Source organism: Papaver somniferum, chromosome 11 (genome assembly GCF_003573695.1).
Source record: "Papaver somniferum cultivar HN1 chromosome 11, ASM357369v1, whole genome shotgun sequence".
Lineage (NCBI taxonomy): Eukaryota > Viridiplantae > Streptophyta > Magnoliopsida > Ranunculales > Papaveraceae > Papaver > Papaver somniferum.
The window spans coordinates 22,756,513-22,776,044 of NC_039368.1; the positions used below are offsets into that span (position 1 = coordinate 22,756,513).

The window sequence follows — 19,532 nt, forward strand, 5'->3', positions numbered from 1 at the left end:
AAGTTAGAAACTTTTTCCAAAAATATTATGCTTGATACATCTTCCTCTATTGAATCATAATGATTATAGTTTTCATCAAGACCCTTGTTACCAGTGTATTTTCTAAGGTTTGGACATTCATTAGCAAAGTGAACAAATCCTCTACACTTGAAGCAGTAAGGCATATATTCATCATAACTATTGTCATCCACCTTTTTATAAGGAAAAAAATCATGTGGCTTGGATGATGATGAAGGACGATCTCTGGAGAACCGTTTATTTCTCTTCTTAAGAAGAAACAGTCTTGTAATAAGAGAAACATAAATTTCAAGATTTCATCTGATAATTAGTGTACAAGACTTTTCTTAGAGATGTAAACACTTTCAATTTAATCAAGTAGTTCAGTGGTGTTGAGTGCTTTGAAGGAAATACTTTTTATGAGCTTTAGTTTGCTATTTATGATCATAGATCTTTAACTTTCCAACGAGGGTGCTTCTGGAAAGTGTAGCAAGATCATTTCCTTCTGTGATGACATGTTTCTTAGACTCGTATCGAGATGGTAAAGATCTCAGAATTTTCATCACAATATCCTTTGCAGGAATATTATTTCCTAGTGCATAACAAACATTCACTATTTCAGACAACTTGTGATTAAATTCCTCAAATGAATCTTCATCAACCATATGAAGGTTTTCCCAGTCATAAGTTAGGTTTTGAAGACTTGCTTCTTTTTCTGCGGAATTCCCTTCAAATACAAGGTTCTAAGATATCCCAAGCATCCTTCGATATATTGCATGTAGACACATGATATTGGAGATCTTGGCTTATGAAATGGATAATAGTGTTCGGACCATCAGAGTTGTGTTTAGCATTACTGATTTCGTCATCACTGCATGCAACTGTATCTTATGGAACAACATCTGATCCTTCTCCATCCATTGGAAGATTGTACCCTCTTACAATAAAAACCAATGTTTTGAAATCACAAACTTGTAAGAAGGATCACATAGCTACTATCCACCATAAGTAATTTGTGTCATCAAAGAATAGTGATACATTAACCGATACAACACTATTTTCCATAATTTAGATTTCTAAAAACACAAAATTATTAGGTTTAAATTTGTTTTGCTTCTCTGATACCAGTTGAAAAGGAGAAGGTACCACCAACTTTTTCATTCGACAAAATGTATGGATAAAACCTAGTACAATTGCAAGCAGACTAACTTAATGATTCTTGAGAATATGTACGTAGTTTATATATATATCTCTTCTTAATCAAAAATATAGATTATGAATCCCATGAACCTAATTATAGAAAAGTACTTGGACGATCTTAAAAATCAGTATCCAAGATCAATTTAGTTGTATCGAAATAATACAATCAAAATTTTTCCAAGTAATAAACTTGTTATCTATCTTTTAAGATATGAATTCTACAAGAAACAAGTCTCGTAATCAATCACAGTTATATGGATGTATCTACTAAGATTGACTATGTGCTACTTGCGTAAATCCTATTATAAAGATAAAAAATATAATGCGGAAAGGGAAAAACACAAGACACCAATGCTAAGAAATTCAGTTACAGTTGCGCTCCTTACGTCTATTGAACCTCGCAAGGATCTACGCAATTGATTTCGTCAGATGACGTCCTTTATATCCTAAGAGTTGCTTCAACCTCAGTGAATACTTTTGATACTAATCTTCCTCTACATATAAGCCTATTTGATTTACCTTTAGATCAAAGATCAGGGTTTGAAAATATGTTTGCAATAGACAAAGATAACAAACCTTAAAAATCTGAAACACTTACAATCACTTAGATGAGAATCCTGGATTCTTTACTATCTATCAAGAAGAATCTTCAACTTACCAATTAAGAATAGTTTTCAGAGATTTATCTTGAGAAATCACAAAGTCTGAGATGAAGAGAACTTTTAGGATTACTACGTATCTTTCCTGAGAGAGATTACGATAACCTCGATAACAGAAAATAAAATTCAGGATACACGAACTATCAAGATTAAAGATAGTCGGACCTGGCTTCACGAATACCCAATGCGAAATATTTCAGTTCTATACCTAATTATCTTTCTTATAGGAAACTTTCGTCAATAGAGGATGACTCTAGATATCAACTAGGACACAAAGTGTCATGGATTGATTTTACCAGTTGAAAGAGAGTCTCTATTTATAGTTTTCCAATACTGAGGGCTGCTTTAGAATTCAAGCTAAGATAACTTGAGAATCAACAAACACTTTCTATGTTTAGATATAACTCTAATTAGAGTTTCAAATAAGCATGTGAGAATTAGTCTTGAAATCACATTAGAAGAATATACACAGTGATCCGGTTACGAAGCCGTGTATAATGACCGTTGATGGCTGTCGTAAGTGCAATCAAATTAATAATCTTATTTCCACATAATTAACTGGTAATATAATGGAAGCAAGGATCGTTCCCACGAAGAGCAATGAGTTTTAGTTTTCAAAGTGTCACAAAGGGGGGTTTTGTTTTAGATTTTGAATAAAAATGATCAAAGCGAATAAAGTTGAGTTGTAATCAATAGAGAGAGATATGATCGAGGAATCCTTCTTCGTTAATAAACCGTCAATGAGTTATTATAGTTGCATACTCGTCGTTAATCATAGATTATCACCAACCATGAAATAAACGCTAGATCACTGTTATCCCCTATATTCCTTATATCACTGGATACAGAAGTTCTCGATTATCAGATTCTATTCGTCTAAAACACCTAGTAGTAGATCACTCAAGGTGTAATTTGGTAGAACGCTTTATGTTTTGTGAATTTATAGGTTGATCCTACTAGTTAGGCTCTTAGATCAAGATTTACTTTTTAGTGTTGTTTATACACACAATCGCTCCACAGAATCTCTCTGCAAGGTCTCGTGTTCTCTACTTGTATAAAAGTTATTCGGCGATTACTTATCTCCTAACTTAATACTAAAAATAGATTAAATCAATAATTCAATTCAGTTGTCCACCAAAATAATCTATCAATCATTCATAAATATTCGTTATAGTATAAACAAGCTATAATGATATGAAGAAATTCAAAGTAGATTAATACAATAACTCAAATCTTGTTTACAACTTAGAATTCATCCTAAATCAATAGGTGGTTAGCTACTCATGGATGTAGAAGCATCCATGATATACATATAAGAGAAGATTAGAGAAATCGTTACGATTAAAAAACCGCTCTGAAACCCTAGCTTTCGCTCCGTGTGTTGTTTCTCCTCTCCAAGACTTACAATTTCGTGATCCCTTGATAAGTTTTTATTCATGACCTAATACCTCTTTATATAGATTTACATTGCTTTGCCTTAAAGTATCTAAGTCGGTTAAGGAACCCGACCCGAAGTTACAAAAGAAAGACTCTAAAAATAGTTCGGGAATTTTGGTCATCATGGTTCCCGAACACTGTTCCTGGACAATAATTTAAATAAAATCTAGGGAATCTTGTTTGCGAACACCGTTTGCAAACTGAAATTTCAGTTATTCCCGTTTGCGAACTTCGTTCCGAACTGACTTGTCTTCGGTATTTGATACAACTCGTTTTGGCCGTAACTTCTTCGTCCGAACTCGGAATGACCTCATTCTTTTTGAATTATTTTTATAATTGAATTCTCTTCAAGAGGGTGATAATAAATCCTGAATTTGAATGAGTTAAGATTGTTCTTTGGCCCGTGTCTTGATTTTGAGCATTTTGTTCCTTTTCGTTGCACTTCTTCAACTTCTCTTGGACTTGGGCACTTGGAATACTTATAATAGCTAAAACAAGTATGGCATGGACACTAAATTCATATGAATTGTGCACTGATCAACCGTTCTTTGTAAAATATTGATACGTATGTTCTCTATACCTTGGTAACTATTGTTGTAGAGGCGGAATTCAGAATAATAATAGACGAAAACTAGAGAACACACTAGAAACCATATTCGGAGAAAATATCTTCTCTAGGTTATGAACGAGAAAACTATTAAAATTCTCTCTTTGTTACGGTCACAATCTCTCTAAATAGTAAATAATCTTAAACTGTTTTGCTAAGCTTGCTTTTGCAATAATTAATTGCCTCACAAACTTCTCTCTAGTCTAGTTTGTATCACAAACCACAGTATCTAGATCTAGGTGTGTCTGTATCACAAACCACACTCTAGATGTCTTAGCTATGAGCTAAACATCTCTATTTATAGCTTTAACGGTTTCCCAAACCTTCTAGGAATCTATTTCCTTATCTAGGAATAATTCCTTTTTTAGGTATATTTCCTTACGTTGGTTTGGTTTACCAAACCTCCTAGGAATTCATTTTCCTTCTATAGGAATATTGCCTTAAATCAGTTTTTCCTCCTAAATTAAAATTCTATCCCCAATCCGTCTTGAGGATCACTAGTTCCCGGAGAGAGGAAGATACACATGTATCAAATATGCCATATTAACTAAAAAAAATTGATATTCATTTAAACACTTAAGAATTTAATCATGATACACATACACAAGTGTTTTAGTGATCGATGATGTCTTAAAGGTGTTTAGGAGAGTCACAACAATGCTAAACATATTTAAAAATAATTCTTTGAGCATCTGCTAAAATCCACTCCGAGCATTGGTGAAACAGTTAGGGAACCGTAAGGAAAATTCACGAGTTAGGGTGCTACTATTCTTGCATCGGGTTTTCCAACCCTACTCGGCTCGAGAACTCAGATGGACACGGTTCGTGAACCGGGTTGGCCAACTGTTAGCCTTTTAGACAAACTTGAAAAGTTTAGATCATCACGATTGGTGAATTATCCCCAACTGAACTTGCGGTTTGTGAACCGGGTCTGCCAACCTTCCCTATATTTTCAAAATCATATATCTATGTGTTGCGAAGTTGTTCGCCAACCTACCTTGAGCCGAAATATCAGAAGTTCTGAATTTCTCTCTTTTGATATTTGAAATTTTCCCAAATGATAAAATCATTTGCTTGGGAAATTTTCAGTTTATCCACAAATTAATTCTTGAATAATAAATTGTTTCAAATTATTATTGTTAACTACCTTTGAACATCTATGTTTGAATCATTCGAGATTTTTAACACGAAATTTCTTCTTTGAAATAAATCTACTATAAGTCATGTGACATAATTTCAAAAGATAGAATGGTAAGATAGTGAGTAAAATAGAATGGTTCATTTTTCACATACCTGATTGATGAAGTTCTCCACATGTCTTCATCGATCTTCAGTCTTTGAGGGTGGTGTCTGATACTCAACTACCAAATTCTAACCTAGTCAGGGACTTGACTTAGTAAACTAGAAATCAAGAAATAGTTTTGTTCAACTAATATTGACAACAAGCTTGAGATAGCAAAACTTGTGGGTTCAACCGAGCATTTCTCTAATAAACCACCCATATCATACCCATACATCATTCAAAGAGGATGTTACTACATAACAGGGGTGGATCCAGCCCAGTGCCAGTGCACATCATCCTAATTTAGGCCCAGTTACACATTTAAATATATTTTCAAGCCTAGTTTTGCTTGTTTGCACCCCTTTAAAAAATATTGCACTCCAAAGAAAATTTTGCACCCTCAACCTAGAAATATTGGCTCCGCACCTTGTAGCACAAGGCCATCATTTGTTTTTGATTGGAATGCACAAGAACATCATTTCTCTATCCAGTATCTTCTTATAAGAAATATTATACTCCACTGAAAAAGCAAATACCAAAATGTGACAAAAAAAGTGAAGAACAGTTAAGAAAAAGCCAAACTACGAACTTCAGGAGTTAAAACCCAATTACTTAAACCATAAGTTTGTTTCCCCAAATCTATTGCATCATACCACCATGCCGAACTCCAGGACTCACAATAATATTATTACTATCAACAAAGGAATGGAGAAACGACATAAGGTTAAAAGTGATTTCTATCGACATAAATCTTGAGATTTTTTTATAAAGGATATGGACAACAACAAATACTTTCATACTAAGACCAACATGAAAAAAACTAGAAACAATATTGACTCCATTCAAGATCATGACAACAACTAGTTGCAGACAAGAGAGCAAATTGCAGATCATCTTGCATATCACTTCTATTGGTTATGTTATGGATAAATGACTTTATAATGTGATGCCTACCATACTATCTGCTGAAGATAATGTACCCTCATAAGATCTCAATCTCACCAAGAAATCCATGACACTCTTAAGAGTATGGAAAACTAGAGTGCACCTGGACTATAAGGGTTTCAAGCATGCTTTGACCAAGCACATTCTCAAGCAGATTAAGAAAACCTACATATCTTGTAATGACCCGTCCATCCAACCTCACTTATCCACTGCGATTATCCGACAGTGTAGGGTTTTCAACAGGAATCGCTGCGGTTATCCAGCAGAAACTTCCCAGGAGGTCATCCGTTCATGGATTGCTCCCATCCGAGCACGCTTAACTGCACAGTTTTATGCCATCTCTGGAGCTAATTGTGCTGAAAAGGCCTCGGTATAATGTATACGTTCCTTGTCTCTTGTGAGACCAGTATCTGGCATAACAACCCAGCATACTCTCTCACCCGAGCACAAGCGACACGTCCTTAGTTGTATCCCAACTAACACCGATATTGTTCCCACTTACCCACTGCGGTTATCCAGCAGTGTGGGATTTCTAACGGCACTACTGCGGTTATCCAACAACAGCTTTCCGAGAGGTCACCCGTCATGTGACTACTCCCGGCCGAGCACGCTTAACTGAGAAGTTTTTCCCACAACTCAGTCAAGTGAATCCATCAGGATTCGGTGTTAGGAAAGGACAAATCATTAGTTAAATTCCATTCGGCGACGTTCCCTGCCCCTCATGAGACAAGCACCTGGACCAACCCCGTCCAACATACCTTCCCACCCTCGGCACGTAAAACGTCATCGTCTATGATACCATTTGTAATGAACTGTATATTGTAATATCCCGATTCGGCAGGTATGGTTCGCCGATTGGAATATAGGTAATAATTTGTCCTTTCCAAACACCGAGGCCTTTTCAGCACAATTGGCTCCAGAGTTGGTAGAAAACTCTGCAGTTAAGCATGCTCGTGCTCAGGAGAGAGAAATCCAGGGATGGTTGACCTCTCGGGAAATTGTTGTTGGATGACCGTAGTGATGCCTGTTGAAAACCCCACACTTCCGGATAACCATTGTGGCTAAGTGGGGATAATATCGATGGAGAGACGGGTCATTACAAATGGTATCAGAGCCGACGACGGGTCACCTGCTGAGGGTGGGAAGGTACGCTGGATGGGGATAATATCGATGGAGAGACGGGTCATTACAAAAGGTATCAGATCCGAAGACGGGTCACCTGCCGAGGGTGGGAAGGTACGCTGATCCGGGTGCTTATCTCATGAGGGGAAGGGAACGTCGGAGATCTGGGCTTGAATATATTCCGGAGCCGAAGACGGATCCAATTTAAAGTGGTGGTATTATAATATCCCGATTCGGCGGGTAGGGTTCGCCGATTGGAATATAGGTAATGATTTGTCCTTTCCAAAAACCAAGGCCTTTTCAGCACAATTGGCTTCAGAGTTGGTAGAAAACTCTGCAGTTAAGCGTTTTCGGGCTGGAACAATCCAAGGATGGGTGACCTCCTGGGAAAATGTTGTCGGATGACCGCAGTGATGCCAGTTGAAAACCCCACACTGTCGGATAACCGCAGTGGCTAAGTTGGGATAATATCGATGGAGGGACGTGTCATTACATATCTCTCATTCATAAGAAGAAAAAATCTATCTGTGTCGCTAACTGCAGACAGATTAATCTGTGATAGCACAACTATGCCCAAGAAGTTATACAATCAATGAAGAAGAAAAGATGACAGAAGAATAAAAGATGACAAATTGGATGATGCCCTTAAAATTGGACATATCAAATTCTTTTAACATGTTAGAGTGAAATTCTTAGTAAAAGTTGTTAAATACTTCGGTTTCTGTGATAAGTTTTTGATGCATCAGTACTACTTTATCAGTTATGCTCGATGGTGATTTTCGTGAATAATTTTATCCAACAAGGGGCATAAGACAAGGTGATCCTCTCTCACTTTATCTCTTCATACTTTCTATGGAATTTCTCTCAAGGAATCTAATTGATGCTTAACAGTACAACACCATCAAAGGTATTAAAGATACTGCATGATCCCCACCCATCATCCATTCGCTCTTTGCATATGTCTGCTTGATCTTCACTCAAGAAACCCTTAGTTAATAATCTTCTGGTGTTACTTCATAATTTTAGTACTCAATCAGGTATAAATTTTGAAAAGTCTGCAACCCATTTTCAGCAAGTACGCTAAACCTGAGATTGTTGAGACTTTGACTCACATTCTAGGAGTCAAAACCATGAATTCTAAGGAAAAATATCTTGGTGCTTTTGTTATTCTTGGTCACTCAAAGAAAGAATCTTTCAGGTCAATCAAGGAAAAATTTTAAAATAAGTTATCTACTTGATCTTCTACTTCTCTTACTCAGGGAAGGAGATTTACTATGATCAAACATGTTATTAATTCAGTACATGTCTATCAAATGGGTACTTTTAAGTTACCTAATAACCTCATCAATCAACTTACTACTGTTCAAAGGAAGTTCTTACGGGGATATAATTCTAATAGAAGTACTAATCCTATTGCTTGGCAACAAGACTATAAATCTAAGGATATAAGAGGTTTAACATTTACAGATTTAGAAAAGCTGAACTTAGTCTTACTCACTATGTTAGCTTGGAGAATATGTAATGAATCCAGGCATCTTATGGTTCAAGTTCTTGACAGTAAATACTTCAAAGGTGGAGATATTATTCGTCAAAATATTGAAGCAAAGAGTTACTCATACGTACTTGGAATGGCATTACCAAGAACTTCAATTGTTCAGCAAAATTACTTCATGGAGATCAATAATGGCATGAATACTAAAAATTCGTTGGATGGATGGATTCCTGGTATGAATCATACCCCAACACCTATTGGTGATACATTCAGATTATATGGAGAAGTTGCAAATTTACTCATTCCTAGCACTAATTTATGGAACGTCAATCTTCTAAATCAATTGTTTGATGTTGACACTTATAAGAGAATACAAAATTTGTACATTGATACTTCTAAGAGGATGCCATGATCTGGATGCTTACGCTGTTAAAAGTACATACATATATTAGTTATGTGTAACATAGATGTTTAAATCAATGGGATAACTGTCGAACCTTCATTTTAGAAATCTTTATGGAGATACAACATTGTACATATGATTCTACTCTTTGCTTGGAAATGCATTAGAGAACTAAATACTACTTGATGTAGATTAACTCTCTACAATAGCAGTATTGATACTCAATGTAGTATATGTGGCAACAATGAATAGACCATGGAGCATTTGTTGAGTGTAGAAACGCCAGAGAAGTTTGGAAGGGCATGTATATTAATATTGATTCTTTCAGAAGTAACTATGATAGTGTTTCTGAGCGTGTCATCAGTTGGTTCTCCCCAAACAACAACAATACTAAAGATAAGTGGTTATACTCTCTAATGATAGGAGCATCGGTAATATGGAGAGACAGATGTATTTCTGTATTTCAGGGAGTATATCTTAGCCCCTACAATTTTATGCATAAATTTCATTACCATTTAGATTCTCATTTGCATGATAATGAACACATATCCACAACCTTTGGAGATAACTGTCGGGAAACCGAGACTACGTTCATCTCGAACCGACATATTTCCCTAGAAATAAATTTCATGAAACATTCTATTTTGTATAACTTAGCTCGAATCCTTTACTTGCATCTTTAGATTAGCACTAGCATTATTGATAATACTAGTATGGATATAAAATATATGATAATAGACACCACACATGACACACAAATTACGTGGTCCGCCTATCCTTGTAGGCTAAGTCCATGACCAAAACCACCCCGAGAATTTTTCATTATCATAATAAGTCATTGCATAGACATACATCATATAATCAACGAGCTGTATAACCCACTAGCGCTAAACGACTTAGAAACAACAAGACATATTATGAAGAGTTTGCATCTTTCTTTGTTCTTCATCTTCCATAAACCTCCACCACCATGATTTCTTCGACTTTAGACAACAACGTGAAGAACATCATGAATTCTAGCTTCTCCCATATGAACCCTAGGAACCTAAATTTCTCCCATACTCCACTCTTTCTACAAGTCACTTTTCTCGTATAGATTTTTCCCATTCACCAACCATTGTAGGACACAATGGTTGCGACCCTCACATCTTGTCAAGAGGACTCTGCAAGAGAATGATTTCTCCTTACCATATTAGCCCTCTTATATACTACCTCTGTTTCTGGAATAGTGTTACTTACTTTTTCATTTTAGCCTAAAAATAAGCCAAATTGAAAAAAATGAAAGTAACACTTTTCCAAAAACGAAGGGAGTAGTAGTTACATCCTTGATCCCCAAGTCCTTAAAAGTTCTAACAAAATGTGATTTTAGGTGATGATTATCTTCAAGTTCCCACTTGAGAGTTCCTTATTCTGGGTGCAAGATGTACCACAGTGCCAAAGAAAATCAAACGAGCTCATTCTAGCAGACTGTGAGGAGGTAGAGCTTGAAGCATGGGAAGCTATCGGTCGGAACTGCAAGAATTTGGAATTTTTACATAAATCAAAGCCAATAAACCCTACGTGGTATACAAGGAGAGAATGTGGAATCACATTGAAGCAGAATTATGGGTAGTGATATGTGATGAACATGGGTATCGATCCAACAAAAAGATTTAAAGGAGGATTATCAGTTCTACAGTTAGAAATGATCAATGTTCTACAATTAGAAATGATCAGGAAGATTTTAAGTGTCAAGTATACGTAGGAGGATTTTTTTAAAAACGATTCCTCCTTGTTGTACGGGTCTGCCTAGCCAAAACAAAGCTGACATGACATTGTGGCCTTTTTAACATCTTTAGCTTTGAATACCTTTAATCTTTGTGTGGATTGTAAATTATCGCACTTATCCAAGGCGATGGGGAAGTAGGAACATACAAGGTCAATGTGTATGGAAGAAGACTATGATGAGGGGAAGTAGGAACCTAGAAGGTCAATTTCTAAAAGCTCCGATTTTTCGAGCCCCCTACACAAACAACAAAATTGTCTTCCAAGGCTCAGACTTGCTTTAAATATTTAGCAAACACAAACACAATATGAGAATAACCTTCACTCCAATTTTTAAATCATTCATTCACATAGTATACAAGATACTACTGTAGTTTTTAGAACTGAAAAATGAAATTTAAAACCTTACCACAGTGATAATACTGAAACTTTATAGAAGGTGAAGAATAGCACGGGAAGACAACAACAAACCCTAAGACTAAGTTAAAGCAAACTGGCAGAGTCTACGAAATTCAGATCACCAAGACGATGAAAACAACAGCCTACTGGCAACCCAAGTTGTACCAACAGTAAAACAGATAGAAACAGACCCAGATAGAGAAGTTCTAGAACTGAGACTTGTCGAGGCTGTCGAAGTAAGGGTGTTCAAGTGCTTCCTTGGCCGAGATTCTATTTGCAGGATCATACTGGAGCATCTTCTGCTTATTCAAAAAAACAAATGCACCAAACAGAAAGTTAAGATAAGAACACTGATATTTGTTAATCACATGTTTACACACAATGCACGGAAGGATGGGAGGGGCCTTAGAGACTTCACCCTCCACAGATAGGTTCTGTTTAGTTCTATTTGTCGACGTTTCAAAATAGGAACTAATAACCTTTTTATGTATTCGGACTGTATCTAGTTTGAAACAGTTTTGCCATAGCCTAATAGGTAATTTTATGCCACATAATCTGGGTGGACACAGTAAAATGAATAGCAGCAGTAGATTCAGTACATGCAAAAGTTATGTGTTTATACCGTTAGGAGATCAACACCATCAGCTTCCAATGATGGTACAGCGCGCGCAAAGTTCTGAGGTTTCCACTGTGGATACTCATGCCAATCCCTCAATGCACTAACTCCTGGCCATTGCTCCTCAGATGGAGTTCCTAACAGTCTGTCAGAGACAGCATAAGAAAACAATGTTGTTATAACATGGCGATAAAAAGAAAGAGTTCTGTTGTAGATGTGTGCAACTATATTTGGTAATAGGTAACAGTTACAGACATCACAAATGTCTACGCTTTATAGATGTTCTTCACAATCCATACAGCTGGGCATATGACAGCTAACCTACAAAATTACTAGGATTATGCGCATTGATAGTCGCCTAATACACAATCATGCAACGTGGTCTATAACCATAAATCAGCAAGGTTAAGTAAAATGTGTCACTGTAAAAGAAGTAACAGTGTAGTACAAATAATACCTGAAAATATGAAGCAGTTGCTGCAACTCTGAGTCACCAGGAAATAAAGCTTGTCGTCTTGCCATTTCAGCTGCATAGGGAACGAAAGTTCAAAAGATATTGAAGTGCAAGATTAAAAATAAGCTAGAATGAACAGAAGGAGGAGTATATTGAACATTCAATACTCTTATTGTAACCTAAAATGCATGTAATACATCTAGTCTGAATCAGGGTATCATTTTCCACGTTATGATGCAATTATGGTCATCTCAAGCTTTACAGGCAATAATATGCCTTTGACACCTTGAACTTATGAGAAGGTAATGGAAAATCACTTGCAAACATTTAAGAAGGTACAAAATTGATGCTAAGCATACAAATTCAAATCAAAGAGGATTTTACACAAACAGTTTAAAAGTACAAAATTGCGAGAAACGAAGGAGTTTGAAGACTGACCAAATATGCATCCGACAGACCACATATCCACTCCAGTTGAGTAATGGCTTGATCCTAATAGTACCTCTGGTGCTCTGTACCAAAGAGTAACAATCTGCAATTCAAGTAATTAGATCAACTAAACTTTTGAGCCTAATTATTAACCTTTATACTTTAATTCATTAAATTCAATTTCATTAATTATACCTCATGTGTGTAACTCTTAAGTGGTACAGTAAATGCCCTTCCAAGCCCAAGATCTGCAATCTTAAGAATACCTTTTTCTTTATCCACCAAAAGATTTTGGGGTTTTAAATCTCTGTGAAGCACGCCATGACTATGACAATGTGCAACTCCTTTACACAACTGAAACATGAAACTCTGTACAAAAAATCCCCAATAAATCAAGTAAACCCCTCATCACCACAACAAAATTAGGGCTAACCAAACCCAATTCTAAACTCAATTTCACAAAATCAAAATCGAAATTCCCCTAAAAAATAAAGGCAAAAATCAAAAACAAAAATTAGGGTTTTGCTTTTACCTGAATAACAGAAGGAGGAACAGGTCTAGGATTAGGACCTCTACGATAAGTATCAACAAATTTCTTGAGATCAGTATCAAGATATTCAAAAACCAAATAGAGAAGTGGTTTCCCATTCTTATTATCAACATGTTCAACACAAAGCAATCGAACGATATAAATCGTTTGTGATAACATTTGTAACAAAGAAACCTCACGAAGAGCAGTTGGTGGTACACCTTCTTCATCCATTTCTAAACGTGTTTTCTTCAGTGCAACCAGTTGTCCTGTGATTTTATCCTTTGCTTTGTATACTTTCCCATATGTTCCTTCTCCTACTTTCTCAAGCTTCTCATATTTCTCCATTAAGAATCCCCAATTTCTCTCTCGATCTCGATTTCAAACCCTAGAAAAAAAATCTCCTTTCTCTTTCTATAGAAACGCTCACTGTTTGTCAATGTTTCTGTGAGTTTTGAAATGCATATAAGAGGGAAAGGAAATGATAGTTGATTCGGTGTTTCTCGCTCATCTAGACATCTACCAACTTTTTACTTTTTGCTTTTGAAATTTGAAAGAACATGGTCCCACATAGCTCATCTAAACCGTTTATTTATTCCATCAAGAAATCGTGTGGTCAATGTGCTTTAAGGATGTTCAACGGAACATGAACGCAGCTTAGCAATTTGGGTAGAAATGTAGAATGCATTCCCTATTCCCCTTTTCTGAGTCTCAACGGTCATTAAGAAATGAAAGGGAGCGTCTAGATCTGAAGTGATGAAATTTCTTTTGCTTTTGAAACCAAGCTGTATGTGTGTACACTAAGGTTAACTGCGGAGAGTATCGAATTCGTTCCGCTGAAAGTGTGAGAATCGGAGAACAGAATGATGCATTCGCATGTGAAGAAAGAATGGCAATGTGTGCACACATTTGGGTGATTATAATGGTGGAGATATATCTTTTGATTTTCTTGAAATTAAAAGGAACTAATATATTTATGTAAGATCATGTTAGATTTTGAAATGAATGTGGCAAAAATTTAATGCCAATTCTAAATTTGGATGGTTTAAGAAGAAACATATACAAGTGACAGGACACATAGTGAGAATGTACCAAAGGTATGGCAACCCAGTTTGTTGCCATATGAAAATGCAGAACCCATACAAGGCTGGAGAAAACAGTAGTTATCTTTTCAAAAGTTTCTCGAGCAAGGAGTGTCAGATACTGAGTAAAATTGTGATTTGTCGAGGGTGGCAAAGTAGGGGTGATCCAAGGCTTCCTTAGCTGAGATTCTTTTTCCGGGATCCAACTGGAGCATCTTCTGCTTGATTCAGACACATACACATACACAAAACAAAAGAGAACAGAAAATGTTGTTAATCTCATAGTTGAGCAAAAGGCTGTAGATCTTATCTAAAGCCGAAACATTGGATTGAAGTTAATTTGTAAAGCAAATTTTCAGAGAAGCTGTGATATAGCACAAGCGGAAGCGATCGAAACACGAAATAGTAACACAGAGAATCCACTCCAAACAATAAAGTACACTCCAATCCAGGAGCAACACGATCAAGAACAACTCTAATCCAAGAGCTAATCAAACAATCAAATGGTTAAACCAAACATACTTTCCATTAATCAAGATGAGCTAATCCAAGCTACCCTGACAAACAGAAAGAGAGACTACTTATAATCATCGACTGATCAGAACTTCACATACCTGTGAAGTTTATCCTAACGACTTTGACTACTAAAGATACTTATCTTTAAAGCTTCATATCTTATTTGACTTGGACACCAGCAAACTAATAGATTCAAAGCAAATCCTAACCAAACAGACCTAATTATGGATATGTACCGACTAACAAGACCGCCATAAGAAAGCCTCAAATACGTCCCGCATCAAGCTGAGCAGCTTCGCAGTCAGATTTGACCAAACAACATGTTATTCTAGATTTGCCAAAAAAAAAAGTAACAATGAAAATTCAAAAGCGCAAATGCTCAGACTTTTATCAAAAATCCTGATTTGGATTAGCTAAATGAATGATTTTTTGTCTGAGAACAAGTTACTCCAACTCTATACCATCTAAGCTTTCTCACCGATGCTACACTGCTGGGGTTTATTAACTAATGCAACCTAGTTAAAACAAACACAAATAATCATGTATTTTTAGTATCTAATAGTTCTTGTGAAGTAACAATAGAAGTAGTTTTTACCGATAAAAGATCAACACCCTCAGGTTCAAGAGAAGGAACAGCATGCACCAAGCTCTGAGGCTTCCATTGTGGATATTCATGCCAATCTTTCAGAGAAGTAACTCCAGGCCATTGCTCCTCAGTAGGAGTTCCCAACAACCTGTCAGCATGATCACCGAATAAGAGGAAAAAATAGAAGAAAACTGCAATGATACAAGGCATTGCAAGAGGGGCAAAACTAGCTTGCTTCCTGTTTACAATATCATCAACCACTACATGGCGATGAACTAGGAGCACAGGACCTATTTGCAGCATTTGCTTACAAGTGGTATGAAGTATCAGCCGTGCACGAAGGCGATAGACTAACAATGGTAGATAAGAAGCATTTCGAAGCAATATTTATTAAATGGTTTGCAATGTTTAACATGTCCTACAAGATAAAGTTAATTTAAGAGATTTTTACACGTAGATAAAATATAATCCCCAAGAGGGCTAGGTAAGACGCTCATGTGACCAGCCTAATTTATAGCAGTAGCGCAATGGTAAAGCCATTAAGGTAATGAAACCTTAACATACTATTCAAACAGAAAGAGCAGTACCCAAAAATACGAAGAAGCTGTTGTAACTCTGAGTCACCCTTGAATAGAGCTTCTCTTCTTTCCAGCTCAGCTGCACAGGAAAACGAAAACTACTAAGCCACTAATCATAGAATAGATTACAGTGATCCATGCAAAATGATGTTAGAGTTATACTCCTGTTAACTGTATTTTAATTGCCTCAAGCATCTAATTTGCATCACAGCAACAAAATTTGGTTCTCTTCTCCAACTTATGTTATAGATTTATCAAACTAGAATAAAAAAATCTGCTAAGTGATTTATGAACAAGTGACTCCTAATTCAGCTTATAATGTATGAGTATGAAGCCTTAGTCACTAATTATAAGAATTACGTTGAAAACTTCCAAAACAACAAAGATAGAGGAACTTCAGACAGTAGAATGGCGAGTACAACACTTGGGAAAAGGAAGGTTTTAGGAACTGACCTAATATACACCCTACAGACCACATATCGACAGAACACGAGTAATGCTTCGACCCCAACAATATCTCTGGAGCTCTATACCAAAGTGTAAGAATCTGCCAGTTAAGAGATTGAAACTAAATCAGATCGACAAAAAACATTAGTCCATTTTTTTTTCCATTCATGCAGTATGATGCTACCTCATGTGTGTAATGCTTCATAGGCACAATATAAGCTCTTCCCAAACCAAGATCTGCAATCTTCAGTATACCCTTCTCTTTATCCAACAAAAGATTGTGGGGCTTTAAATCTCTGCAATCCATGATTAAGAAATCAACAGAAAAGAAAAGCAGTTTCAGCAAAAAAAACAAGATTATGCTATACCACAAATCTATAAGAAACAGATTTTCACAGCAAAGTAGAAAAAAATACCTGTGAAGCACACCATGACCATGACAATATTCGATCCCTTTACACAACTGATACATGAAATTCTGTACAAATAAAAAAAAAAACCCAAAATTCAGATTCATAAGTGATCATCTAAACAAAATCTTAAGATTTTAACTAGTTTTCGTTATAATAGGATGAATCCGATGAGGATTCGTATGAAATGCCCAAATAATAGGTTCTAATCCATGTAAATATCACTAATTAGATTATTGAAATTAAAATTCTGGAAGCACATAATAGGGTTTACCTGAATGAGAGGAGGGGGTAAAGGACCAGCATCAGGACCTTTCCGATGGCAATTGATGAATTTCTTCAGATCAGTATCAAGGTATTCAAAAACTAAGTAAAGAAGGGGATTTCCATTTTTTTCAAGATATTCAACACAGAGTAATTTCACCACATGGATAGATTGAGAAAGCATTTTAAGTAATGAAACTTCTCGAATCGCTGTCGAAGGAACACCTTCTTCATACATAGACAAACGAGTTTTCTTCAGTGCTACGATCTGTCCAGTTGTTTTATCTATTGCTTTGTATACTTTCCCATATGTTCCTTCTCCTACCTTCTGAAGCTTATGATACTTCTCCATTGACGGATGCTCTCTTCTGATAAAACCCTAATTTCTGTTTCTCTCTCTTATTTCGAGGATCTTTTTGTGTATTTGAAATGAAACTAAGGCGCCAAGAGAAGGAGACGTGAACTTCGAATCGTCAGCTTTGAAATCTGAAATCACCTGGACCCACCATTATCTTTGACTAGGATTTTGTGTGCGACTCGGTGAGCTACACCTGCACATTCCGCAGCGTTAAATGACCAGCGTGTTCTAAAATGGACCTTGCTACAGCGGGCTGGTCAAGACTTGGGAGGCGACGTGGCATAATCTGAAAAGTGAAAAGGGTGACTCTGCATTGGGACTGGTAGGTGGAGATGTGAATGATCAAAGGTAGAGAATGATTGTTTCGGATGTGTCCCATGACAGTTGTCCTAGAATGATTTTACAATCGCTCGATACGGATGGGACAAACAGAAAGAAAATCCTTGAACTTGTACCTGTAACAATTAGATCTATCCACAGATTTTCACACAATTTCCTTCAATCACTCTAGAATTGTTGTAAAATCTAATGGCACGTACCACATGTAAAGGACTGAACGGTCAGCGATGTATAACTTCATGAGACACCCATGAAAATTTTATAGACGTGGCTGTTGTAGTAATTTTAATGCGGTAAATAAGAGTTCGTTGCTCGGACTTGAAAAGATTTAAAAACAAAATTGTATATACAAAATTTGTCACAGGATCAAGAGATACTAGGACTCAGGATTCCACCAATTCTTATACACATGCGAATCAACTATTAATTCTAGACAATTATAGCTTATAATGATAACAAATATCGACTCTTTTCTTTGCGAAAAATAGATTTTGTAAAGTATTAGATGTAAATCATAAGCATGATGCATGAAGAGTCTCATGGACTAAGCATACATCATCAGATAAAATCACAAATAATCAAGAAAAATCATAAATCAAACTCATAATAGTGCAAATAGTCATAAAAGAATTAAATAAAATTACTCATGCATAAAGAATGGTTTCCTACGTCATCCCAGTATTGGGGTTTAGCTACTCATAATAATCATGTTCTCAAAATACATACTTGATGCTCAAAATATGATTAAAAGAGTGAAAAATATAATACAGTGAAACTACGACCCTCTTTAAGCGTCCAGAAAAGAACGATACTTTAGCGCTGCTGTTGAGTAACGACGCTGGTCTGCTGCTGTTGAATAACGACGCAAGTCTGCTGCTGCTAGCACTGTTGAAGAACGACGGCCCTGGAGGGTCCGTTCTTCGTCTTCTTCTTCCTCCTCGAGCAGCAGCAGGAAGCTTTCCTGCAGCTTCCTGTTCTTCGTCTTCCAGCCTCTCTGTTGTGTCTCTGTGGTCTCTAAACTTCCCCAAACTTCTTGATAACCTTTCTAAGACTCGAACCAACCTTTTTATACCCAGCAAAACCCACAAATCCGAGTTTATCTATGAATATTCTTTTTATTCTCTTCGTTCAACAGTTGAGAGAAAATCTCACTTCAATCCTCTCTGTACGCGTCTTCTGGCCTATTCTAACTCTCCAAACTTCTCCTCTGACTTGAACAAGACTAGGTACATCTTTATCCAGCGTAAAACTATCCCAAAATTCTTCACAAAATCTTTGAAAATAAACAGAAAGAATACGTATCCCTGTTGAACTTTGATTCACTTCTCCCGGCCATTCTAGCCCAAGTTGATCGGTCCAATTGCTTCTAATGAACTTGTTAAGTCATATCAAGTCCGTCCCAATCAATTTCCGGTGTTGAATCTCTTTAAAACTGCCCAAAGCTTCACACAAAAATTGCTCCTCGCTGCTGCCAGTTTCCCGCCAAAACGAATGTTTGAAAACGTGAAGAAATGTGACCTTCCCCTATCCAGTCCCGAACTCCCTTTAGCAGATGCCTGGAAATGGGTCACCCCTTAGTAATTAGGTTGCCCCTTATCCAAAGTGAGAGTCTGTATA

The 19,532-nt window shown here is 36.5% G+C and overlaps 2 protein-coding genes across 2 annotated transcripts; both read right to left on the reverse strand.

The window, feature by feature from the left end:
- Positions 1 to 11,217: 11,217 nt before the first annotated feature.
- On the reverse strand, positions 11,218 to 13,823 carry LOC113322871 (cyclin-dependent kinase B1-1-like). The gene is made up of 6 exons (XM_026571052.1): positions 13,339 to 13,823; positions 13,002 to 13,175; positions 12,816 to 12,909; positions 12,381 to 12,450; positions 11,930 to 12,068; positions 11,218 to 11,606 (listed from the first exon to the last, which is right to left on the reverse strand). Exons 1-6 carry the CDS (start codon positions 13,681 to 13,683, stop codon positions 11,514 to 11,516), a joined length of 915 nt encoding a protein of 304 aa, XP_026426837.1. The 5' UTR covers positions 13,684 to 13,823; the 3' UTR covers positions 11,218 to 11,513.
- A 464-nt stretch (positions 13,824 to 14,287) lies between these two features.
- On the reverse strand, positions 14,288 to 17,619 carry LOC113323100 (cyclin-dependent kinase B1-1-like). The gene is made up of 7 exons (XM_026571360.1): positions 17,229 to 17,619; positions 16,961 to 17,022; positions 16,729 to 16,840; positions 16,551 to 16,644; positions 16,107 to 16,176; positions 15,529 to 15,667; positions 14,288 to 14,635 (listed from the first exon to the last, which is right to left on the reverse strand). The coding sequence occupies exons 1-7, from the start codon at positions 17,568 to 17,570 to the stop codon at positions 14,507 to 14,509; spliced, it is 948 nt and encodes a 315-aa protein (XP_026427145.1). The 5' UTR covers positions 17,571 to 17,619; the 3' UTR covers positions 14,288 to 14,506.
- Between the last annotated feature and the right edge of the window lie 1,913 nt (positions 17,620 to 19,532).

Bases quoted from the DNA above. Each gene is read 5' to 3' on its own strand.
- LOC113322871 (XM_026571052.1), bottom strand. From the start codon at position 13,683: ATGGAGAAATATGAGAAGCTTGAGAAAGTAGGAGAAGGAACATATGGG. The intron at 13,176-13,338 runs GTAAAAGCAAAA...TTTTTTGTACAG, and splicing joins TTCCTCCTTCTGTTATTCAG to AGTTTCATGTTTCAGTTGTG. The intron at 12,451-12,815 runs GTCAGTCTTCAA...TTCCCTATGCAG, and splicing joins GTCTGTCGGATGCATATTTG to CTGAAATGGCAAGACGACAA.
- LOC113323100 (XM_026571360.1), bottom strand. From the start codon at position 17,570: ATGGAGAAGTATCATAAGCTTCAGAAGGTAGGAGAAGGAACATATGGG. The intron at 17,023-17,228 runs GTAAACCCTATT...TTATTTGTACAG, and splicing joins TACCCCCTCCTCTCATTCAG to AATTTCATGTATCAGTTGTG. The intron at 15,668-16,106 runs GTACTGCTCTTT...TCATGCTGACAG, and splicing joins CAGCTTCTTCGTATTTTTGG to GTTGTTGGGAACTCCTACTG.